The 26,624-nt window shown below is 43.6% G+C and overlaps 1 protein-coding gene across 5 annotated transcripts in view; it reads left to right on the forward strand.

Moving 5' to 3' along the window:
- The window catches only part of ZFHX3 (zinc finger homeobox 3), a 94,024-nt gene extending 71,478 nt beyond the window's left edge, over positions 1–22,546 (forward strand). For 3 of the 5 annotated variants that reach the window (XM_069739107.1, XM_069739109.1, XM_069739108.1), the window contains exons 5-10: positions 3,824–3,940; positions 5,245–5,369; positions 5,457–5,657; positions 10,370–10,475; positions 12,395–17,845; positions 19,568–22,546. In XM_069739107.1, the coding sequence (XP_069595208.1) occupies positions 3,824–3,940; positions 5,245–5,369; positions 5,457–5,657; positions 10,370–10,475; positions 12,395–17,845; positions 19,568–21,084 (7,517 nt within the window). In that variant the 3' untranslated portion in view covers positions 21,085–22,546. The remainder of the gene's footprint in view (positions 1–3,823; positions 3,941–5,244; positions 5,370–5,456; positions 5,658–10,369; positions 10,476–12,394; positions 17,846–19,567) is intronic. The other 2 variants (XM_069739111.1, XM_069739110.1) reach the window with 2 other exon arrangements.
- The last annotated feature ends 4,078 nt before the right edge of the window (positions 22,547–26,624 follow it).

Raw genomic sequence — 26,624 nt, forward strand, 5'->3', positions numbered from 1 at the left:
TTGAAAATTAATACGGGATCAATGCAGAAGGCCATTTGCATATTGATTATACACAGCACTGAATGCACCATATGTGTGGCAGATTGATCGAGAGACTGAGACAGCTCAAGGAAGCGAGACTTCTCAGGGTTGTGTGGGTATGAGAGGTGCTGAGGATTCTTCCACCTAGGTCTACGACACCTATGGGATTAAAGTACAAAAGCTCCACTTTATCCAGTTTATAATTTCTAAATTGCGATTATGGGCAATCCCCAATTCCCGGTCAGGACAGACTTTATTTATTACATAGTATTAGTTTTTCTACAAGTTTGTGTTATTCCTCCATAGTCTTGACAGCTGAGCTTGGCACCATGTGGCTATAATTGATCCTGGCTTCCCTCCCGAATCAGAGCCATGGAAGCCTTGTACACAAACGAGAGATCATGGGCCCGGTTCATCAGTTGCCCTTTTATTTTAATAATTATTTTATGGTATTTTTTTGTTTTTTTGTTCTTTTTTTTGCAAAATGGGTCACGATGATCATGAATTTTGTGCAAAATAACAAAAAAAATGCTTTTTATTTATTTTTTTTTTGCGCAAGAAAGTCACTTGTCCTGCAAAAATATTGCATAAATTTAGCAAAAAATTCAGGCATATATAAAATCACTCCAGGATGTGGGGGAGTGGAAGGCATTTGCGCCAAAAATGGCGAGTTTTTTTTAAAAAAAAGTCGCAATTGATGATTTGGCCGCAAACATCTGGGAATATAAAAAAAATAAAAAACAGTCCAATGATGAACCTTAAATTTTTTTTTAAAAAAAACAGAAAACGCATATACAATGGACTTCAAAAGATGCGCAAATGTAAAACCTGAAGACTGGAGTGGATTAAAAAAATGATGCAAATGCAAAAATTAATTAGGTCCCTATACATTTATACGATTAGTATTGAAAAATGAAATTAAAAATCTATAAAATGCAACGTTAATTATTAAATACACTGCAATTATTTAATATTGGGAAAATAAATTCTTCTCCACATCTTTTTGCATTAATATTTTTGGAAAATATTCGATCCAGAAGTGTCATGCTCACTGCTACCGGTTTTTAGAGTCCCTTGTTTTGACTGTGCAGAAATTCATTCTGCAGCGGAGGAGGAACACTGTGTTTCCTCTACATCCTCTACACCAGACATTATGACCTAGGAAGTCATTTAGTTTCTCCCAAACCTCAAGTTCCTTGGCATGACGTCTCTGCTCTCGCTCTTTCCCTCCCTATGCTAAGGATGACACCTCTAGCTCGTACAAGGAACTGCACGGTGGCAGCCGGCGGAGCAAAAAAACAGTCACCCTACAACAGAGAAGGCACTTTCTTGTTAATTGTGAAGAAACATCCCAATCCGTATCGCCTTTCTACTTTAGAATATTCTCGTTTGTTTTGTTTTTTCGAGGGTTTGACCGCGCTTGATCAGAAACAATGCCTACTCAAAATTGGTTTCTTGGCTGAGCTTTGCAATAAAGTGTTCTGCAACATCTCATAGGATTGTGCATAGGGACGCCACTGTTTATGGCGAGATCAAGTCGTTGGCGTTTTTATAGGTAACTAGTCATTGATTGTTTTGTGTGCGGAAAAAAAGAAAATATAAAAATATATAAAACCCAAGTTTCGGGTTATGTGAATAAAAATCACAAATTAAATATCACTGCACAACTTTAAGCATTTAAGTATGGAGATAACTACATTAATCTGGAACCTACAGGAGGATCATTATTATTATTATTATTATTATTATTATTATTCATTTTTATTGTTTATTCATTTTTATAGCGCCATTTATTCCATGGCGCTTTACATGTGAATGGGGCAAATATAGACAAGTACAATAAACATGAGTAAAACAAGGCACACACAAGTACAGGAGGAGAGAGGACCCTGCCCGCGAGGGCTCAGTCTACAGGGGATGGGTGAGGATACACTAGGTGAGGGTAGAGCTGGTCATGTGGCGCTTCAGTAGACTGGGGATCACTGCAGGTTGTAGGCTTGTCAGAAGAGGTGGGTCTTCAGGTTCCTTTTGAAGGTTTCCGTGGTAGGTGAGAGCCTGATGTGTTGGGGTAGAGAGTTCCAGAGTATGGGGGAAGCACGGGAGAAGTCTTGGATGCGGTTGTGGGAGGAAGAGATGAGAGAGGAGTAGAGTAGGAGATCATGAGATGATCGAAGGTTGCGTGTAGGTAGGTAGCGGGAGACCATGTCACAGATGTATGGAGGAGTCAGGTTGTGAATGGCTTTGTATGTCATTGTTAGTGTTTTGAACTGTAGCCTCTGGGCAATAGGAAGCCAGTGAAGGGCCTGGCAGAGAGGGGAGGCTGGGGAATAACGGGGAGACAGGTGGATTAGTCGGGCAGCAGAGTTTAAGATGGATTGGAGTGGTGCCAGAGTGCTAGAGGGGAGGCCAGAGAGTAGGAGGTTGCAGTAGTCAAGGCGGGAGATGATAAGGGCATGCACTAGTGTTTTTGTGGTTTCATGGTCAAGGAATGTACGGATCCGGGAAATGTTTTTGAGTTGGAATCGGCAAGAGGAGGCAAGGGTTTGGATATGTGGCTTGAAAGAGAGGGTAGAGTCAAGGATCACCCCGAGGCACCGAGCATGCGGGACCGGGGAAAGTGAGCAGCCATTGACATTGATGGATAGGTCGGGTGGAGGGGTAGAGTGAGGTGGGGGAAAGATGATAAATTCTGTTTTGTCCATGTTCAGTTTTAGAAAACGAGCAGAAAAGAAGGATGAAATAGCAGACAGACATTGCGGGATTTTGGTCAGTGAGGAAGTGAGGTCGGGTCAAGATAGGTAGATCTGCGTGTCATCAGCGTAGAGATGATATTGTAAACCGTGGGATTCTATGAGCTGTCCCAGGCCGAAGGTGTAGATGGAGAAGAGTAGGGGTTCTAGAACTGATCATGTGTCCTCTCCGGGGAAGCTAACGAGCAGGTAAAGGTGACTGCTGTCCGTCTCTATCCCACACCGTGTACATCAGATAATATCTCCGCATCTGTGTAATAATCCATGTTCTAAACAATCCACAGATATATCTGATCAGGGAACTTACCCTGGTTTCAAGGACTGGGATTTTCTGCCTTGGGAAGTCCCAGAAATGTAATATCGATCTGAATTATAGATATGTTTTGTATGGAGTCTCTAGGAACATGGCAGTCACATTCTACCACCTGGAGGTTCCTATGGGAAACTGTAACATAAATTATAATTATGTCTTTTCTTGCATATAATTAGCCATCTTTCTGACTAGGAAGGTGAAGGGGTCTGGTTGGGACCCTTATAGGAGCTATAACCAGGATTATAGGTCTGAATGTCAGCGGTAATCCTCCTAATCAGGAAGAGGTCTCTTTATTTTATCCCTTTTTGTTTTGTACCGTTTTGCAGTCTATCTATGTCCTTTTTCCAGTTTCATAATTTTTATATATTTTTTTTGTAAGCTCTGTACTTTTTTGTATAAGAATTCTAAAACTTTGTATGTTTGTTCCTTGTTGCTCTAAACGTACCCACAACCTCAAAGATGGAAAGTATAAGCCTGGCTGCGTTACCCTGTGATAGGAGTTGACCAATTTGGTGTAAGAGTGAAGGGGGTACGTGTGTGTACTGGTGTTACCCCCATGTAAATGGCAAGTAGTGGGGTGTGGATGTGCGAACTGGTTTTACGGGTGCTCTTCATTTTAATTTTTTTTTTCTACATATGGCCAATCCCGATAAGCATACGCAGTTCTTAACTGTAAAAAGAACCTACAATGGTAGTGCATCTTCTTTTCCTTTCTAATGCCTTGTTTTTTCCTCTACAGATGATCCAACAGAGGATGCAGAGGGCTCTTGTGAAGCTTCTGCTGACCCAGAGGAAGCCCCGAAAGAACAGGAGCCTGAAGGAGCCACAGAGAGTATCAGGGGTGCAGGTAAAAGAGGTATTAATCCACCTACCAGAATACTAGTATAGATAAGGAAGAAAGTCGCATTGTACTTGTAGGATGCAAAGCCTTAAGGTACCGTTACACTAAACGATTTACCAACGATCACGACCAGCGATACGACCTGGCCGTGATTGTTGGTAAGTCGTTGTGTGGTCGCTGGGGAGCCGTCACACAGACAGCTCTCCAGCGACCAACGATCAGGGGAACAACTTCGGCATCGTTGAAACTGTCTTCAACGATGCCCAAGTACCCCTGCTGCAGCACCCGGGTAACCAGGGTAAACATCGGGTTACTAAGTGCAGGGCCGCGCTTAGTAGCTCGATATTTACCCTGGTTACCATTGTAAAAGATAAAAAAATAAAAAAAACACTACACACTCACATTCCGATGTCTGTCACGTCCCCCGGTGTCAGCTTCCCTGCACTGTGTAAGCGCCGGCCGTAAAGCAGAGCGGTGACATCACTGCTTTGCTCTGCTTTACGGCCAGCGCTGACACAGGGGGACGTGACAGACATCGGAATGTGAGTATGTAGTGTTTTTTTTTTTTTTTTTTTTTTTTTATCTTTTACAATGGTAACCAGGGTAAATATGGGGCTACTAAGCGCGGCCCTGCGCTTAGTAACCCGATATTTACCCTGGTTACAGGTGAACACATCGCTAGATCGGCGTCACACACGCCGATCTAGCGATGACAGCGGGGTGATCAGCAACCAAAAAAAGTTCTGATCATTCCCCACGACCAACGATCTCCCAGCAGGGGCTTGATCGTTGGTCGCTGTCACACATAAAGATATCGTTAGCGGGATCGTTGCTATGTCTCAAAAAGCGTGACGTTGCAACGATATCCTTAACGATATCGTTATGTGTGAAGGTACCTTTATGGTACTGACTCGGATGTGCAGCCTTAAAGTGCAGCGTTAATACGTCAAGTATGTTGCTGGTTGGCAGTCGTTTGATAACCTTTATGGACAGGCCAACCCGGCATTAGACATGCACTTAGTAGATTGCTTAGTGCTCATAGGTTGTGTGTAGTGTAGAATGATGCGCTGCCGAGAATGATGACCCTTCGTGCAGCACAAAAGATCATCTCACCCGACGATAAAGCATTTTACTCGTGTGTCAGGCGATCAGCAGCATGTTTGGACTGCACCCTTATCGGGAAATACTCGTTCACGATAATTGCAGAGTGTAAGTGGAGATCATAATAGAAAATGTATTCACCCATGCTTTGTTGACCCTTTCCATTACAATTAAAATATCATTGTAATTTAACTGTATTATTTTCCCTCCTATTCCAGCACCTTCTGTTCCCTCTGAGAAGGATCCTCCAGACTTTGTGCCCGCCAAGCTTTCTTCAGTCACCAGCAGTGATCCTCCTTTGGCCAAGCGACCAAAGTGCGCCGAAGAGAAGAAAAATGAGCAGGTAGCCTCCGACTCACGTTTAGCTCCTTCCCACCCATCCATCCGTACTTGTGTTCTCCATCTTTTATTAACCGTCTGCTTCCCTCAGCTCTTCCAGTGTCCGTACTGCAAGTACAGCAATTCGGATGTGAACCGGCTGCGAGTCCACGCCATGACCCAGCACTCTGTGCAGCCGATGCTGCGGTGTCCCCTCTGCCAGGACATGCTCAACAACAAGATCCACCTTCAGCTGCACCTCACCCATTTGCACAGCGTGGCACCCGACTGCGTGGACAAGCTTATTGTCACGGTAAGACGCCCTACTTCCCTATTGGGAGAGGTCTGATGCTTGTTGTGCACACAGGAGTGAGAAGTCAGGAGAGGACGGCGGAGTCATCGGTGATGCTTACGGCACCGCCGTGCGCATGTGCTGCTTGCATTCGCGTAATGTCCCTAATAATAACTCAGACGGCTCTTTGCAACCTGCCCCGTGTCAAGTCTGTTACCACGGCAACCGTGGCTTTGATTTTACTCCGTATCCCGTGTTACTGTGTTTTTTTTTTTTTTTTTTGTGCACTCAGTCCACTCCGAGCACAGCAATTGGTCACCTCACTTCACTGACCACAGGCAGCGTACTACCCTTAGTCACATCATCCAGCCATTTTCCGTGCCCCCCTATTTAACCGTGCTGCCTCCCTCTTGCCTTTCGGCCTCTCGCCACCTTCTTCTACAGCAGATTTTTTTTCTTGTCTCCACAGTCGTTTGCACACAATTGCTAGGACCTTAAGTGGAAGCCCGCTCGGCTCATGTTTGCCAATTAGATGGTGTAAATGCAAAGTGACCTTAATATCCTCCCCTTGCTAACGAGTTTTTCTCTCCAACCTTTGCGCTCTTTGTAATGGAAATATGCAGTCTGTCTGCAAGGAGGATTTGCATGTTGGACCTCCGCTGACAGTCAGAGGGTTTTTTTTTTTCTTTCTTTCCTGACCTCTTTCCTCCTTTTCTTTGTCTGTGTCCTTAGCTCTCCCCTCACTGTCAGCGGCTTTTCTCAATCTATCCTCCACTCCTCCCCCCCTCACCCCTTCCTTCTTTCTTTCCGTCTTCTCCTTCATTGCAAGATGCAAAAGGAAAAATAGCTGGGTTACCTCAGAGTCCGGTTTACACCTCTTAGACCCCAGCATGGTGTAAACAGCCTCTGAAAATGTGGCCCTGTTCTGTCAGCTGGGCCTCCTCACACAATTAGCATGTAATTATCCCGCGTGATGGGCAGGCAGCGGAGAGCCAGCTGACGCGCTGCATCGCTGACCCGCGAGTCAGAGATCAGTGGGCGCACCGAGCAATGCAGCGCGCTCCTTAATGATGCAATTTACATATCTGGCCAAGCAGCTGTGTATTGCAGAAGCCGTGCTGTGCGACACGCAGGACATTATTTACACTGGTCACTGTGTGCTTTCCAGGGTTGTGAAGGCAGTAAAAGGTTCCTTTATACACAATCTTCACCAAATTCGTACATTTTTTTTTTTGGGTGCAAACAGCCGTTTTTGTCGTTGGAGGCCTCACCTCTCTTCCTGAAGCGAAGGATCAGGCATGTTGCATTACACACCCCGATCCTTTTGTCTTCAGGCACCGAACCCACAGACCTCTACAATATAAACAACCTTCCAGTCATGGTAATCACCGGAAACAAGAAGAGATCCAGATTGGATAAAAAAGATTCAATATTTATTAATAATCAATTTAAAATACCATCCGAAACAACAATAAAAAAAGCAGAAATGTCTCACAAAGAGAGACGACACCAAAGTTAAATTTATATATTCTTGCAAGACCTTAAACCAGGTCCAGGTATAAATTCCTATTAGTCAAAATGTGAAATAAATAAATAAATGGCACAGTCAGTCCCCTGTAAATGTAAAGGCTTCAGCGTGAAGAGGGAAAAAAATAACAGCCAAAAAATTCTAGCATAGCTACCTGGAGATCAGAAAGAGTGGCGACTCCCCACCCCGACGCGCGTTACATCGCTGGCTTCTTCCGGGGGGGGGTGGGGGTGGGTGTCAACCAACAATCAAATATAGTGACATCATCATTTGCCAAGTCTGCCAGCAGCTCTTTGAGGGTGCGCTCCTGTTTATGAGAGAGGCGGGCGAGATTTCTAAAGTGAACAGAGGGCTTTTCTTACTGTCCCACAGGTATGCTTGTCGGAGCGGAGCATGTATATGTAAGGAAGGGGGTCAGGCGAGATGGCTTTCTGGTGTATGCTATACAAGATGTATGGGGGCTCCTTAATCTAAATCTTCAGCGCTTATGGCGCATTTACCGTAAGTGCCATTAACAGCTGCTGATCTGCTAGATGAAAGCCGTTCGCCAGTCATTCATTGGTTTGTTACAATTCTCTGCTCACAGCACGATCATTTAATACAATTATTCTGTGCAGATAGAAAATTTATCGGCAGCACATTTCCTGTTTACACGGGATGATGTGCTGCCAATAAAGTCTTTTTTTTTTTTGCCTGTGATTTACTCGTTCCTTCAGGAACTTACCTACCTGTTTTGGATAGACAACGAGCTCTTGTTCTCTGATTATCAGCTTGATTAATTGGGCCGACTCCACTTCTTTCTGACTCTTTAAATGGCTCATATATACCATAGTTGATTGATCAATAGGGGCCTTTCGGTTACTAACATCTAAGATGGACAAATAACATTTCAAAAACGTTTCTACATTCCCATAAGTATTAATAATATACATTTTAAGATTTTTAGTTTTTTAGTCGGAGTTGGTACATCTCTACTACCTTACTCCGACTCAGGACAGTCAGACAGCCGTGTTACTCACTTGAGGATCACATCGTAACGCTCGGTCTGGCCGTCGGCTCTCCTGATCTGAGCGTGACACCAGCAAAAAAATACATGCTGTCAGGTGAGCCAACGGCCAGTCCAAGGATTGCGATGTGATCCTCACGTGATTAATACGTGTGTCTGACTCGGACTGGCCATCGGCTCTCCTGGCCTGAGCGTGACAACCTGCAAAGAAATACATGTGGTCAGGTGAGCCAAAGGCCAGTCCAAGGATTGCGATGTGGTCCTCACGTGATTAATATGTGTGTTTGACTCTGCCCTTAAAGGGAATCCATCAGTCCAGAATGACTGGTCAAACTAAGCACAGGCATTTGGTGCACACTCAGCCTTGTTTTCCATCTATGTCCACTATGGCTCTTCCATCTATGTCTTGTATGGCTCAGTAAAGCTATAGTTCTCAATCAAAGTAGAGGTGAGGTCTCCGGGATAAAGGGAAAACAAGTAGGTGCACTTAAATATTTGGCCACACCAAGGGTGCACAGAGTGTCAGTGCTTGGTTTGAACAGTCATTGTGTGCTGACAGTCTCCTATTAACCTGATTAGTTTTGGTTAGAGGTATACTCTAGGCACTTCTTTGCTCACCGTCTCTCCTACACTTTAGCTGTCAGCCATACGTAGGAGCACTCTTGTGTTTTCTATGAGAAAACTGCCGCCAGACATCACTGGCGGTGGCTTTCCACTTGGACAAGAAAAAGATAAACATCGCGGATCCTTATAATTTATCGGGTGCCTCCATATACAGTAGACAGTTGGCTGAACCAGTCGATGTCGGTGGGTTCTGCCAAGATTAGTCTGGTGTGCCTTAGGTTTTGCCCCTGGTTTTCAGTGACTATATAGGGTGCTGGATGCATTGTTTGCCGGTGGTGTAATATCAGCTGATCCGTGACGCCGATGAGGCACAGAATAGGTAGCAGGCACATTAGACCTCTCAAAACCTGCCAGAATTCCAATCAGGAAAGATGATTAAAGTAGAGAGCAGACAACGTCTCCCGCTCACCTCCTCGTCTGCCGTCATTCACACTTGATTGACTTCAACCTTTCAAGTACAGAAAGTCTTTCTCTTATTATTCAAGGCCAGGCAAGGTTTTCTAATTAAAGTGTATGAAAACAATTATAGAGCTGTCTTGTGGAGCTGGAATTCTCCGAGACTCTGCATACAGCTTTGCTCTCGCCGGGTGTGGGGATTTAGCGGACACATATTCCTCCCCTTGCCTTTAAATGAGAATGTGTCCGTGCTTGTGATCCCACTCGCTTCTCCCTGTAATGTCCACACGGAGGAGAAGATGAGACAAGACGGCTTTTTTTTTTTTTTTTTTTTGTTCTTCGTTTGATTCCGCGGCATTGGGTTCTAAAACTGCGCATGCAATATTAATTAAGACGAGTAACGCATGCCTTTCACGACACGAGTTGTAAGCGCGCGGCACAATCCGGGGCCATGTGTAAATAATAACTGATGGCAAATAAATCACCATAAAATCAGATTAATTAAAACGCGGATTCTTAATTTCCTCTTGTCGCCGGGGCTGGAAAATATCACTTGTTCAATTGAATGCTGACACGAGACATGTTTTCCTGTTTGCCTGCCATCTATTCTGTCACCACGTTTGAAGATGTTTCTGACGAGTCGAGTCCATGTGGTTTCGGCGTCTGCTTTATTATTAACCCCATTGTGTCGACACTTTTTTTTTTTTTTGGCTAATGATAACCGATCCTTCAAGAATCTCTTGTGTCTTCACAATGCGCGTCCCCCCTCCTCCTCGTCCTCGCTCCATGTGTATCTCTCAGTTTAAGGAAACAGGCTGCTCCTTTCACTCAGGAACATGGCGCACTCGTTTATCTTTAGCAGTCTGAATTAATTAGGGGTGTTAATATGTGCTCGGTAGATTGAGGAGGGGAGCAGGGGGGCCTTCGCGCTCGTCTACGTAATTGGCTGCCCCACAGCCTGTGACAAAACACTCTTTGTGATCAAAGTCGGGATTCTGTGCAAAGGGGTGAAAAAAAAAATATTAATTAGAAGATTATTCTTTTAGTGTGTAGTGATAATTAGAGCAGGCCACCCCCTGAGTGATGAGGGGCTGTCGAGCAGCTGGGGACACTCTCAGACATTCTTTGGGGTGAGGCAGTATGGCCGCCTGGACTGAATATCCTATCTCTCTTCCATAGGTAACTTCTCCAGAGATGCTCATGCCGAGTAGCATGTTCTTACCAGTCAATTCCCCGGAGAGAGAGAAAACTGCTTCTGTGTCGGAAAATACAGACAAGGTCTCAGGTAAGGGCCAAAAAAAAAACGCCCAAAATTCTCCAAGGCTATAGGTACCGTCACATTTAGCGACGCTGCAGCGATCCAGACAACGATCCCGATCGCTGCAGCGTCGCTGGAGAGCTGTCACACAGACAGCTCTCCAGCGACCAACGATGCCGGTCCCCTGGTAACCAGGGTAAACATCGGGTTAATAAGCGCAGGGCCGCGCTTAGTAACCCGATGTTTACCCTGGTTACCAGCGTAAACTTAAAAAAAACACACTACATACTTACATTCCGGTGTCTGTCCTCCGGCGTTGTGCTTCTCTGCACTGACTGTGAGCGTCAGCCGGAAAGCACAGCGGTGACGTCACCGCTGCGCTCTGCTTTCCGGCTAGCCGGCGCTCACAGTGCAGAGAAGCACAGCGCCGGGGGACAGACAGCGGAATGTAAGTATGTAGTGTTTGTTTTTTTTTACTTTTACGCTGGTAACCAGGGTAAACATCGGGTTACTAAGCGCGGCCCTGCAGGGAGCCCATCGTGATCCGTAGGGTACCGCGAAAAGTAAGTGGGAACTTATTGGATGCAACTTTTATCCCATCGAGGTACCCCATGGGTCACAACGCAACCTTCTTCAGGCGAATTACACTCCGATGTGGCAGCGGCAAAAAGAGCGATCTGTCTGTGTCGTGGCTCAGATCGTTGTGCAGCCTCAAAAATATGTTGCAGCATATTTTTAGTTTTGCAAAAAAAACAATTCCTGAGTTTTTTTTTTCTGGGTCATGCTTTTACTTTAGAATGCAACTCGCTGCGTTTGGTATTAAACAGCGAAGGACCTAAAAAATGAACCAAAAGGGTGAAAAATGTCACAAAGCATTGTTTGTAGTTTGTACTGGTTCACCGCTAATAGTTGGTTGCAGCGTTTAAAAAAAAAAAAAAAAAAATGCTATATGTGAGACTACCCTAATTAGTTTTCAATACGCCGGCGGGCCTGTCAAGGTCAAAGCAACTTCAGGAGACAGCTGGTGGTCTTCCTCCTGAATTGGCTTCGCCATTTTGCTGTCTTTTTTTGCACCAGTGTCTTTTCCCTACATTTTCAACTTTAAACAGCGGGAAGAATGACCATGTTAGTACTTTTAACCGCTTCAGTTTCTCCATTCTCAAGCGGATAAAAGAAGTAGCAAAAGTCTGAACACGTGCACAGCATTGTCGCTTTAACATTGCTGTGCACCATTTTCCTTTCTGGCAGTCGTCTTAGTCTTTTTTACACTTGCTGTGATTTTTCCTGCACTTTTTTGAGGGCCGTAATTTTCATGGTCTGCCGCAAAAACGGGCATCTTGCGGATCACCGTTTTTCTGGTTTAGAATAATAAGAAAAAAACGGCGATGTGCAAGCACGGTTAACAAGGCGCACTGCAAAAAACAAGCTTCCGTTGTTTTTGCGGCCCCATTGATTTTCAACGGGGGCCATGTCCGTAAGCCGTAAAAAATATCGAGCAGGCTTGATATTTTTTCATGGCTGTAAATACGGCCTTCATGGCCATACGGCGTACTGTCGAATTTTTGCTGCCCATTTTTTGCGGCCCCGTAGAAATCTATTGGGACCGCAGAAATGGAACATAAAACCACGTCAAGTGTAAAAGAAAACTTAAAGTGCTTTTTCCAGTCTGTTCCAGGTAGAATTCATCTGAAAAAGACGTAGTGTGCACATATCCTTACGCTGTAATCTCACGTGAACTTTTTGAGACAAAACCAGAAGTGGATTCCATAGGAATGGGAGCATTAAAGGAAGGACTTTGTTTTGCTTCTTGATGAATCCATTTCTGCTTTTGGCCCAAAAAATTGCAATGTTAAAAAAAAAAAAAGCAAAAAAAATCTATAAAAGTTGTTTTGAGTAAAAAACAAACAGTTACACAATCTTGTTTTTCTTCTTCTTTTTGTTATTAGAACCTGCTGAAGCAGTGTCTAAGAGTGCAGCTGTTCCTGAAGGGGCTGAGCCGAGCACAGAACAGAAAGCACCTGCAAGTGACGGTAACTCTGCAAGAGAAGATTCTGGATTCTTGTGTTGGAAGAAAGGATGTAACCAAGTGTTTAAAACCTCAGCTGCTCTCCAAACGCATTTCAATGAAGTTCACAACAAGCGCCCACAATTGCCAGTCTCTGACCGCCACGTTTACAAGTACCGCTGCAACCAGTGCAGCTTAGCGTTCAAGACCATTGAAAAACTTCAGTTGCATTCACAGTACCACGTGATCCGCGCTGCCACCATGTGTTGTCTTTGCCAGAGAAGCTTCCGCACATTCCAAGCTCTTAAGAAGCATCTGGAAAGCAGCCATCTGGAGCTGAGCGAGTCTGACATTCAGCAGCTGTACAGTGGGCTTTTGGTAAATGGAGACATTACAAATGTGGGAGATGCTTCGATGGTAGACGATCAGAGCATGCTGGTAGATGATGAAAAGGAGGATGAGAGCGACCTAGAAGATAAGCAGAGTCCCACTGGGAGCGACTCTGGGTCTTTGCAAGAGGACTCCGGTTCCGAACCCAAAAGAGCACTTCCCTTTCGCAAGGGCCCAAATTTTACAATGGAGAAGTTTTTAGATCCATCCCGACCCTATAAGTGTACAGTATGCAAAGAGTCTTTCACCCAGAAGAACATTCTGCTTGTCCATTACAATTCTGTATCTCATCTGCACAAACTTAAAAGGGCCTTGCAAGAATCAACCACCGGTCAGCCCGAGCCCACCAGTAGCCCAGATAACAAACCATTTAAATGTAACACCTGTAATGTCGCATACAGCCAGAGCTCCACTCTTGAAATTCACATGAGGTCGGTTTTGCACCAAACCAAGGCCCGTGCAGCAAAACTAGAGGCAGCAAGCGGCAGTAGTAGTAGCGGAGTTAGTGCCAACAGTACTTCTGCGTCCGCAACCTCCACAACAACCTCAAACTCTGTCAGTAGCAGTGTCACCACCATTTCAACTTCCACAACCACAGTTACACCTGCCGTCAGCTCCAGTTTCACAAGCCAAGCTCCTGCCGAACCAGTAGTCAACCCCTGCAACACCAGTCTAATGGCATCATGCACTTCTGAACATAAAGATGTTAATCGTAAAAAGTTAGCAGACCTGATAGCCTCACGACAGCATCAACAGCAGCAGCAACAGCAAGCCCAAACATTGGCACAAGCCCAGGCTCAGGTGCAAGCCCATCTGCAGCAAGAGCTACAACAGCAAGCCGCCATCTTGCAATCTCAACTGTTGAACCCAACTCTTCTCCCTCATTTCCCCATGACCACTGAAACATTGCTTCAGCTTCAGCAGCAGCAGCACTTACTATTTCCATTTTACATCCCAAGTACAGATTTCCAGTTTAACCCAGAAGTCAGTTTGCCCCTGACTAGCAGCACGCTAACTTTAACAGGGAGTAGTGGCGGTTTGCTAGAAGACATCAAGACACCACTACAACTTACCCAACAAGCTCATCCTCACCATTCGCATCTCCTCCAACAGCAGCAGCAAAGCCAGATGTGTATGTCTGACACTCACTCCTTGCTTCTGCAACCATCGGAACAAAAGAACAAAACTATGAAAGAAACTTTAAAAGAACTGAAGAAAGAAAAAGAGTTGTTCGAGAGAGCCGATGAAATGACTGTAGTTAGCGAGTCCCTACCTGATTCTTTGAAGTGTAAAGAAAAGAAAGACTTCTCAACCGCTTCCTCTTCGGAGAATCTTTTGCTTCCTCCTCGTATTGCTTCAGATGTGCGAGGGAATGCCACCAAAGCCTTGCTTGAAAATTTTGGGTTTGAACTTGTAATTCAATATAATGAAAACAAGCAGAAAACACAGAAAAAGAACGTGAAGAGCGAACAAACCGATTGCTTAGAGAAATTGGAATGCAGCTCATGTGGAAAGCTATTTTCCAACATACTTATCCTAAAAAGCCACCAGGAGCATGTCCACCAACGTTATTTACCCTTTAAACAGCTAGAGCACTTTGCAAAGCAATACAGAGACCATTATGAAAAGTTATATCCATTGAGGCCCCAAACACCAGAGGCACCCCCGCAACCACCACCGCCGCCTCCTCCTCCTCCTCCACCTCCGCCTCCTCCTCCATCCACTCCGCAACCAGCTATCACGCCAACCATCCCTGTCTCCGCACCCCCACTCACTCCACCTAGCATCTCACCAGCACAATCATCAGTGTCATTAGCCCAACTATCAATGCCAATGGAACTGCCAATCTTTTCACCCCTCATGATGCAGACCATGCCTTTACAGTCCATGCCAGCTCAGCTGCCGCCACAGTTGGGGTCAGTCGACACAGTTTCTGCAGACTTGGCCCAGTTATATCAACATCAGTTAAACCCCAGTCTTCTGCAGCAACAAAACAAGAGGCCAAGGACCAGAATCACCGACGACCAGCTAAGGGTTCTAAGACAATATTTTGATATTAATAATTCCCCCAGCGAGGAACAGATTAAAGAAATGGCTGATAAATCTGGGTTGCCCCAAAAAGTGATTAAGCACTGGTTTAGAAACACCCTTTTTAAGGAGCGTCAACGCAACAAAGATTCCCCCTATAATTTTAATAATCCTCCAATTACTAGTTTAGAAGAACTGAAAATGGATTCTAGGCCTCCATCTCCAGAGCCTCAAAAACATGAGTATTGGGGAAATAAGAGATCTTCCAGAACACGCTTTACAGACTACCAGCTTCGTGTTCTCCAAGACTTTTTCGATGCCAATGCTTATCCAAAGGATGATGAATTCGAACAGCTTTCCAACCTACTCAACCTTCCTACTCGTGTTATTGTGGTCTGGTTCCAGAATGCTCGTCAAAAAGCACGAAAGAACTATGAAAATCAAGGAGATGGCAAGGAAGGAGAGAGACGGGAGCTGACGAATGACCGGTATATCCGTACAAGCAACTTAAACTACCAGTGTAAAAAGTGCAATTTAGTGTTTCAGAGGATATTTGACCTCATTAAACATCAGAAAAAGCTATGCTATAAAGATGAGGATGAAGATATGCATTATGATAGCCAAAATGAGGATTCTATGGATGCTACTGATCTGCTAACCCCATCAAGCTCATCGTGCAGCACTCCCATGCCCTTTCAAACTTTTAGCACCGCAGCCTCAACTTCCACAAACACAAGCTGCACACCCTTTTCTCAACTTTTGATGGACACAGATGAGCCTTCGATGTATAGTTCAAAGTCGGACTTTACCCATGATGATAAACCAAAGCATTTTGAATTTCCAAGGACACAGCAAAACCAAACTGAAGAACAGCCACAGCAACCAAAGCAAGAGCCGCAGCAGCCTCAGAGCACACAGTCTCAACCTCCGCAGCAGGATCAATCAGAACAAAAATCGAACACCACGCCACAGAAACTTCCTCCGATTTCATCTCCATCCACGCAGCCACAAACCTCACACTGTTCTATGACTCAGTCAAGCCCTAATGCCATACATATCTCTCATCACCCTATGAAGCCTCTTCATTCGTCTACTCCGCAACAGTTGTCCACTTTGTCACATCAGTTAATTCCATATCAATGTGATCAGTGCAAACTGGCCTTCCCTTCCTTTGAGCATTGGCAAGAACATCAACAGCTCCATTTCCTTAGTGCTCAAAATCAATTTATTCATCCACAGTTTTTAGATCGACCATTGGATATGTCATTTATGCTTTTTGACCCCAGTAATCCACTTTTAGCAGGACAGCTGCTTTCGGGAGGGCTTTCTCAAATGCCAACTGGTTCAGCTACTTCTCCTTCAACACCATCCTCCACAATGAACTCTCTTAAAAGAAAGCTGGAAGAAAAAGCTAGTGCAAGTCCAGGGGAGAATGATAGTGGGACGGGTGGAGATGAACCGCAAAGGGACAAACGATTAAGAACCACAATTACACCCGAACAGCTAGAAATTTTGTACCAGAAATATTTGTTAGATTCTAACCCAACCCGTAAAATGCTGGATCACATTGCCCATGAAGTAGGATTGAAGAAAAGGGTGGTTCAAGTTTGGTTTCAAAACACTCGAGCAAGGGAAAGAAAGGGCCAGTTTAGAGCCGTTGGCCCAGCGCAAGCTCACCGACGTTGCCCATTTTGCAGAGCTTTATTTAAGGCCAAGACCGCACTGGAAGCTCACATACGATCTCGACACTGGCATGAAGCAAAACGAGCAGGCTATAATATGAGTTTATCAGCAATGCTTCTAGATTGTGATGGAGGAATCCAGATGAAAGCAGATCTTTTTGACAGTAATGCATTTCATAACCTGCCACATAGCAGCAGTGATGGACAATGTATTTCCCTTTCCCCAGTAAGCAAATCCATGGATCTGTCTCCTCGAACACTGCTTAGTCCATCATCCATTAAAGTTGAAGTCATGGAAGATTTTGAAAGCCCTTCCATGTCATCAGTTAATTTAGGTTTTGATCAGACTAAGTTAGACAATGATGATTGCTCCTCAGTGAATACTGCTATAACTGACACCACAACAGGAGATGAAGGAAATGCTGACAATGACAGTACCACGGGCTTACTGGCTGACAACAAATCTGCATCTGTAACTAGTGAAGGTTTGCCAAAATCTGTCATGTTGGCAATGTCCGAGTATGAGGACCAAATGTCTTCTGGATTGGTGAGCCCTGCTCCTAGCTATTACAGCAAAGAATATGAGAATGAAGGTATCATTGATTATAGCGAAACTTCGAGTCTTGCAGATCCCTGTTCTCCTAGCCCAGGGGCAAGTGGCTCAGCCGGCAAGTCAGGGGACAGTGGAGATCGACCTGGTCAAAAGAGGTTTCGGACACAAATGACAAATCTTCAGCTGAAAGTACTTAAGTCTTGTTTTAATGATTATAGAACGCCAACCATGTTGGAGTGTGAAGTCCTGGGCAATGATATCGGACTGCCAAAGAGAGTTGTCCAAGTGTGGTTTCAGAATGCCCGGGCAAAAGATAAGAAGTCCAAACTAAGTATGGCCAAGCACTTCGGAATAAACCAAACAAACTATGAAGGACCCAAAACAGAGTGCACTTTGTGTGGTATTAAGTATAGCGCACGCCTGTCTGTGCGTGATCATATCTTCTCCCTGCAGCATATCTGCAAGGTTAAGGAAGCCATTGGAAGCCAGTTGGACAAGGAGAAAGAGTACTTCGATCCAGCCACCGTACGCCAACTAATGGCTCAGCAGGAGTTAGATCGAATTAAAAAAGCCAATGAGGTTCTGGGTTTGACTCCACAACAACAGGGTGTGTTCGATAACTCTTCCCTACAAGCACTCAATCTTCCAACACCATACTCAACTCTACAAGGTATTCCTCCAGTACTGTTACCCGGTATCAACAGCCCATCTTTGCCAGGATTTACTCCTGCTAATACAGGTGGGCACAAGACAGTTAGTTGTGAAAGTGTCCTGAAATCAGGTTAATTGTGCTTACGTGAAACTGAGATAGTAGAATTTTGACTTACATTTTAGCTTATTTACATAGATGAAAATACTTTGAAAAAAACACTTATTATAAAATATTTTAGAGAATCCCTGAAAAAAACATACGTGTCTTAGGCATGGACAGTTTTAGAATATTATCAGAATATATTTTGTGAAAGCAAAATCGATATCCTTTTAAAATGTTGGAGATTAGTTCTCCGTAGAAAAGTAAATGATCTCACACCAGACAAACAAGATGAAGAGTTGTAGACTACTGTTTCGGGTTTTGTTTCTATTTGTCGGTACCAAGTAGTTTACCGGTTGACTGAGATGATTGACTTAGACTGGCCATACACATCAGATGGCTGGCGGCCGAACAAAGCTTTGACAGATCGTTCTCTCATACACGAGCGCTCGCTCGGCCGTGAAAAAGCCGCCAGCCGATGTGACCTCGCTGGAAAAAAAAAAAAAATGTGATCGTCAGTCCTAAATCATCTGTCAATCGCCCTCTCTACCGTCCATCAGTCTTCCAGCGTCCCATACACAGACGATCTCGCTCAACCATGAGAACAATGGTAAAACAATGTGATCGGCAGTCCGACGGGTTTGATCGACAACTTTCTTGACCATCAGTTGGCCGGTGCCGCCATACACGTTAGTCCGTCGGTCAAAACTGTTGATATCGGGTTCAGCTGACTAGGGGGGGGCTTTGTGGAGACTTACTTACAGCCAATGCTCCATGGAAAAAAAGTATGCAAATTAACTTTCTTCCAGAGGGAAGAGAGGAAGGGAAACTATTTTATATTATCCAAACCAGAAACCCATCGGCAGTGGTTTGAATAGACCTATTTAGTCAAGTGCAAACATTTGTATGCGGTTTCTAAAAGGGCAGACATAAGTTTTGCTTGCTTTGAAGAAATGTTTTGGTTCATTGCGGCTTGTTTGATAAAAACGGTTACTAATTAATGATTTATGTTTTGCCGTTTTTATTTTTACTTGATGCGATGCTTCTGAAAGGTTTGTCCCATCAAGTATAATATTGATGAGTAGATTACATTCATGGCCGGAGCAGCCAAAACCTTTATACCCGTATTCTGCTTACTGATGGCATTGTGCCTAATTAGACAGCACTCCGACGATGTTTCACATAATCATTCTGAGTCCCTGTATTGTCGTTGACTAGATGGAAGGCTACGTCAATCGTCAGGCTTTTAATATTTTAGGTATCTTTTAGATTTGTTCATTCTTTAGTAGTATTGGAACGATCCTACATAATGAGACTTATTGTGAAAAGACTTAGTTGCCATATAGTAAGAAGCCGCTAAAGAATACATAGACCAAATCCATGACATCTGCACCGTTGAATTCAATGGCTTTGTAGGCAGATGTTCATATTTCTAGTATCTTTTCATATGTTCTCCATACGCCGACCACATCTCCAACTCTTAGGTGTCCTTGGGGTAGGCCCAATGCAAGCCAAATTACGCCATTGTAAAAAATGACTGCATGTGGTTATTGGCCATATGCTATTAATAATAAAAACAGATTATGATTACAAAGCATAGATTATTTATCCTCGAAGCTAAAAGTTTGCAGACGTAATAATAATAATAAACATTCTTCCTCCAAACAATTCGTTCAAGTAATCCTTTCTTTTTCTGTGATCTGTTTACAGCTTTAAGTTCTCCAAAATCCAATGTGATGGGTGTATCCAACACTACAATTCCTTCACCTGGACTCCCCACTTCTGGGCAACCAAATAAACAACACCCTCCCAAATCATTAAGTCCCAACATCCCTTCACAGACTCTTCCCGTCCCTGTTCCCCAAACGCAAGAGTTACAGAAAGAAAAAGACAGTGAGAAGGTGAAAGAGAAGGAAAGGGTGAAAGGCAAAGGGGATCCTGTGCTGAAAAAAGAGAAGGTGGACACTCCAGCATCCACTTCCAGCTCCATGCCCGGTATGGAGTACGTGGTCGATCCATCCCAGCTGCAGGCTTTGCAAGCAGCCTTGACATCAGATCCATCTGCCTTGCTCGCTAGTCAGTTTCTTCCTTACTTTGTTCCTGGCTTCTCTCCGTACTACAGCGCACAGATTCCAGGGACTCTACCGGGCGGTTACCTACAGCCGATGTATGGGATGGAAGGACTGTTCCCTTACAACCCAGCAATCTCCCAAGCTTTGATGGGGCTTTCGCCAAGTTCTTTGCTCCAACAATATCAGCAGTACCAGCAAAGCTTACAAGAAGCCCTCCAGCAGCAGCAGCGCCAACTCCAAATGCAGCAGCAAAAACAGCAGCAGCAACATCACCATCATCATCAAAGATTGCAGCAGCAACAGCCCAAAGCAAGCCAAACCCCAACACCTTCTATTGTTTCTCCCTCTAACAAAGGTCCTGCCAAAGTCTCTCCAAAGATGGAAGAAAAGAACTCTGCAGCCTTTGAGGTATCGCACTCCAAAAAGCCCCCAGAACATCAAGAAGTGGAAAACCAAGGTGCAGACTGTCTCTTGGACCCGCTTATAGTCCCAAAGGTGCAGTACAAGTTGGTCTGCCGGAAGTGTGAGCTGAGCTTCAGCAGCGAGGAGGCGGCTATTAGCCACGTGAAGTCCCTCTGCTACTTTGGCCAATCTGTGGTGAACCTGCAAGAGTTTGTGACGTGCGTCCCCACTGGTGACGGTAGCGGCTCCTACCGCTGCTTAGGCTGTGAGGCCACTCTGTGTGGGGGCGACTCTCTGCGTCAACATCTGGAGTCACCCTTGCACAAACACAGAACAATCAAAAGAACAGCAAGAAATGCCAAAGAGCACCCTAGTTTATTACCTCACTCTGCCTGCTTCCCCAACCCTGACACCGCATCTACCTCTCAGTCTGCTGCTGACTCCAAAGCCAGCCTCTCGCCCCCTTCCCCTTCTGCTTCTCCCCACGCCTCCACAAAGACTTGGTCTCACAGTACTCCCAGAAAACCTCCTCCTCTCCCCACATTCTCCTCATCCTCAACAGTTACCTCAAGTCCGTGCAGCACCTCAGGGGTTGCCACCTCCTTTCCAACAGACGGTTTCTCTGAGGAATCTGATTCGGACCTCAGCCAAAAGTCTGACAGGGTGGGAAGTCCCGTAAGCGCTCCTGAGAACCCCAGCTGTCACGAGGACGGCTCTCGAACTGCTGTGGGAGTGGGTTCTTTACGACTGTAGACTTCGGAGTTGGACGATGATATAATAATAATAAATATGAATTTTAAATAATAATAAAAAAAGATAAATAACAAACCAGTTTCACAAACAAAATACTGCAAATTCCAAAGCTTTTAACCAAAAAAAAAAAAAAAAAAGAGGAACCCCTCCCTTCCCCAGTATGGATTTTTTCATTCCTGCACCTGACCCACTTGCCCTGTTTTCTCCCCCTCTACCTAGTGTCACATTGGGCCGTTACACAGGGAACTGGGCCTAAAATCCCATTTATTTTACATTTTCTTTGTCCCTTTTTGTGGAGATCGGCAGCCCTTCTAGAAGAAGAAACCAATGGAATTGTGTTATTCTCAGGTCAAATGTTCACGCCGTGTTCTGACTCTGGTCTTGGAATTTTATATATACATATATATGGATAGGGATATATATGTGTATATATATATATGTATTTATTTTATCTCATTTTTTTTTTTTCTTTCTTTCAGTAACTGATTTTTTTTTAAGTAATTGCTAACTTAAAGGGGCAGAAAAGAAAAACAAAAACTAAAAAAAAATAATTCAGGACTGGGTTTTGAAAAAAAAAATAAATAAGACTCCTCCCATGGGACGAGAATTGTTGGGTGGCGTTCATGCTTTATTTCCACATCCAGGAACCACAGCTGAAAAAAAGAAAAAAAATATATATATACTTTAAAGAATAATGAACGGAATTTCTGTATTTCTTGTAGATGAGGCCATTAATTCAAGACAGTTTTCAGACATGGATAAGATCCTTTTGTGTTATTATTATTATTTTTTTGTGTCCAAATGCGTTTCTCATTTCGACATATGTTGCGGGTGACGGAACGCCGCCCCACGTTGTAAACCAACCTGTTAGCTCTCTAACCAAAAGACAACTTTTCCCCCTTTAACCTGTTTTTTTTTTTTTATCGTTACTGTTACCTTTTTAATATGTTTTTAAGATCACGTGGCTCTTACCAGCAGGGATTGTTCACTGCTTAAAAAAAAAAAATGAAAATTTTATTTAGAATTTTTCTCCCAGTGGGACACACAAGCTCTTGAAAGCCTGCATTAGCAGTGCTGTATATAGCGTGTTACAGGCGCTGCCCTTGCCCCGGACGAGCTTACTTTGCAACGTAGTCCGACGTCAGGATTTGGGGGAAAGGGTTTGCTGGTAAAGGTGTAATATTCCCTGTTGTTTGGTGTTTGTAATCTGCACACTTTTCCCAATTCCCCAGTGTTACCTGTTTACTCTGTTTTCATGTCAATAGACAGAGGTCTGTTCTGTTTTAAAGAAAAAAAAAAAAAAAAGTGGAAAAAAAAAAGTTAACCATTTGTATGTGTATGTATACATGCGTGTGTGTATATGTATGCATAGATACATTGTCACACACAGACATGTGCACACACATTTTCTTTTTTTTTGAATGAAAACTGATGCTTTAAATAAAATCCAAAGAGAAGCCTCCCTTGTGTGTTGGCCCGGAAGGCTTTGTTTGACTTTTTTTCCAAGTTTTCGTCAATGTTAAAAATGTATGTATTCGAGGTTTATGTTCACATGTGGTATGGAAATCCAAAGAACTAAGCTCCATATACTACAGATCATATAACGAAGGGCGCCGTAGGTGGAAAACCTGACAATTCTCAATATTCAAAGGGAATGTGTCATCAGAAAATCACCTGTTGTTTAAGTCACATTTTTATGCTAAACATATTTATTCAGTCATTTATTTTATTTATATAATATATAGTTAAAACGAAATCTTGTCGTTTTTACTCTGGCCAGAAAGCCATATAGTAAAATGATACAGCCTGATCTGAATAAATCACTTCTCAGCCGTCTCATTATCATCACAGACATGATTGTAATGAAATATATCATCTCTATATACAGTAGATAACGCCAATGCAATAGATGTCACAGCTCACCTCTTCTGTCTTGTACTAATAAATGACTTATAATACCTGTATATAAACTATAGATAACACAGGATCCACCGTTCACAATAGGTGATGTCACAGCTCACCTTCTCCTGTACAATGACTGATAACACCTTTATATACAGTAAAAAAAACGCAGGATCCACCATTCACAATAGGTGATGTCACAGCTCACCTCCTCCTGTACAATGACTGATAACACCTTTATATACAGTAAAAAAAACACAGGATCCACCATTCACAATAGGTGATGTCACAGCTCACCTCCTCCTCCTGTACAATGACTGATAACACCTCTATATACAGTCATGGCCAAAAGTTTTGAGAATGACACCAAAATTATATTTTCACATGATCTGCTGGCCTCTGGTTTTTATTAGTGTTTGTCTGATGTTTATATCACATACAGAAATATAATTGCAATCCTATTATGAGTACCAATAGGTTATATTGACAGTTAGAATGAGTTAATTCAGCAAGTCAATATTTGCAGTGTTGACCCTTCTTCTTCAAGACCTCTGCAATTCTCCCTGGCATGCTCTCAATCAACTTCTGGACCAAATCCTGACTGATGGCAGTCCATTCTTGCATAATCAGTGCTTGCATTTTGCCAGAATTTGTTGGTTTTTGTTTGTCCACCCGTCTCTTGATGATTGACCACAAGTTCTCAATGGGATTAAGATCTGGGGAGTTTCCAGGCCATGGACCCAAAATCTCTATGTTTTGTTCCATGAGCCATTTAGTTATCACCTTTGCTTTATGACAAGGTGCTCCATCATGCTGGAAAAGGCATTGATGGGCGCCAAACTGCTCTTGGACGGTTGGGAGAAGTTGCTCTTGGAGGACATTCTGGTACCATTCTTTATTCATGGCTGTGTTTTTACGCAAGACTGTGAGTGAGCCGATTCCCTTGGCTGAGAAGCAACGCCACACATGAATGGTTTCAGGATGCTTTACAGTTGGCATGAGACAAGACTGGTGGGAGCGCTCACCTCTTCTTCTCCGAATAAGCTGTTTTCCAGATGTCCCAAACAATCGAAAAGGGGATTCATCAGAGAAAATGACTTTGCCCCAGTCCTCAGCAGTCCACTCCCTGTACCGTTTGCAGAATGTCAGTCGGTCCCTGATGTTTTTTCTGGAGAGAAGTGGCTTCTTTGCTGCCCTCCTTGAAACCAGGCCTTGCTCAAAGAGTCTCCGCCACACAGTGCGTGCAGAAGCACTCACACCAGCCTGCTGCCATTCCTGAGCAAGCTCAGCACTGCTGGTAGTCCGATCCCGCAGCTGAAACAGTTTTAAGATACGGTCCTGGCGCTTGCTGGTCTTTCTTGGGCGCTCTGGAGCCTTTTTGACAACAATGGAAGCTCTCTCCTTGAAGTTCTTGATGATGCGATAGATTGTTGACTGAGGTGCAATCTTTGTAGCTGCGATACTCTTCCCTGTTAGGCCATTTTTGTGCAGTGCAATGATGGCTGCACGTGTTTCTTTAGAGATAACCATGGTTAACTGAAGAGAAACAATGATACCAGGCACAGCCTCCTTTTAAAGTGTCCAGTGCTGTCATTCTTACTTAATCATGACTGATTGATCGCCAGCCCTGTCCTCATCAGCACCCACACCTGTGTTAATGGATCAATCACTAAAACGATGTTAGCTGCTCCTTTTAAGGCAGGACTGCAATTATGTTGAAATGTGTTTTGGGGGTTAAAGTTCATTTTCTGGGCAAATATTGACTTTGCAAGTACAGTAATTGCTCTTAAGCTGATCACTCTGACATTCAGGAGTATATGCAAATTGCCATTAGAAAAAATGAAGCAGTAGACTTTGGAAAAATTAATATTTGTCTCATTCTCAAAATTTTTGTCCATGACTGTACAGTAGATAACACAGGATCCACCATTCACAATAGGTGATGTCACAGCTCACCTCCTCCTCCTGTACAATGACTGATAACACCTCTATATACAGGAGATAACACAGGATCCACCATTCACAATAGGTGATATCACAGCTCACCTCCTCCTCCTGTACAATGACTGATAACACCTCTATATACAGTAGATAACACAGGATCCACCATTCACAATAGGTGATGTCACAGCTCACCTCCTCCTCCTGTACAATGACTGATAACGCCTCTATATACAGTAGATAACACAGGATCTACCATTCACAATAGGTGATGTCACAGCTCACCTCCTCCTCCTGTACAATGACTGATAACACCTCTATATACAGGAGATAACACAGGATCCACCATTCACAATAGGTGATGTCACAGCTCACTTCCTCCTCCTGTACAATGACTGATAACGCCTCTATATACAGTAGATAACACAGGATCTACCATTCACAATAGGTGATGTCACAGCTCACCTCCTCCTCCTGTACAATGACTGATAACACCTCTATATACAGTAGCGGCTCAAACAAGATGGCTGCACCCATAATCTTACGCAGCAACTAAACGGTAAATCTAGTCCGAAAATAAATCATATTTATCAATATCTGTTTGCAATAAGTAAAGAGAATCTAGATGACACAATCCCTTTATAGGTCTGGTTCCTACTTATGCATATGAAATTAGTGTTTAGTGATAAAACGTAGTTACCGACCGATAAAGCTTTGCCGGTAAATAGGCTTTCCATGGTTTGCTCTGGTGTTGCTTGTTTCAAGGAAACGAAAATCAAAGTTTGAGCAATAAAGGAAGATGGATTCTGCATACATCACAGCTGCTAACAGGGCATTAAATGAACTCGGCCACTCAGTCATTGACTTGAATAGTATGGATTTTATAATCCAGCAAGAGTTCTGGAAAGGTAAGAAAATGTAGCTCGCTAGATAGAATTAGTTTCTTCTTGTGAACATTTTTTTTTTCCCCTAAACCTTCTTTCTTCACCTGAAAAAATAGTGCATTCAGCTTTTTCCCAAAATTTTTCATGGAGTTTTTTTTGCAGAGTATTGTTGGCACCGGATTACATGTATGCTTTGTCTACGCCGTGGCATTTTTTTTCAGCTTCTTTTCACTTTCTAATTACTTTTCTATGGGTATAAAAATACTGAAAGAATTGATGTGCTGCAGATTAAAAAAAAAATAATGCATCAGTTTTACAATTCAGCGTGTGCATGAGATTTCTGAAATCAGATAGCTGTTGCTGGTATTGTAAAAAGCAGCTTTTTGTATTAAAAAAACAAACAAAAATAAAAACGCTGCAAAAATGCATTATAAATAGTGATGAGCGAATATACTCGTTACTCGAGATTTCTCGAGCACGCTCGGGTGTCCTCCAAGTATTTTTTAGTGCTTGGAGATTTAGTTTTTAGCGCCGCAGCTGAATGATTTACATCTGATAGCCACCATAAGCACATGTGGGGATTCCCTAGCAACCAGGCAACCCCCACATGTACTTATGCTGGCTAACAGATGTAAATCATCCAGCTGCGGCAATAAAAACTAAATCTCCGAGCCCTAAAAAAATACTCGGAGGACACCGGAGCATGCTCGGGAAATCTCGAGTAACGAGTATATTCTCTCTTCACTAATTATAAATCCATACTGAAGACGTCTTTCGGGGCTTCATTGAAGAACTCTACAGTTTGCCACGCAA

The sequence above is a fragment of the Ranitomeya imitator genome, chromosome 9, assembly GCF_032444005.1.
Source record: "Ranitomeya imitator isolate aRanImi1 chromosome 9, aRanImi1.pri, whole genome shotgun sequence".
NCBI lineage: Eukaryota > Metazoa > Chordata > Amphibia > Anura > Dendrobatidae > Ranitomeya > Ranitomeya imitator.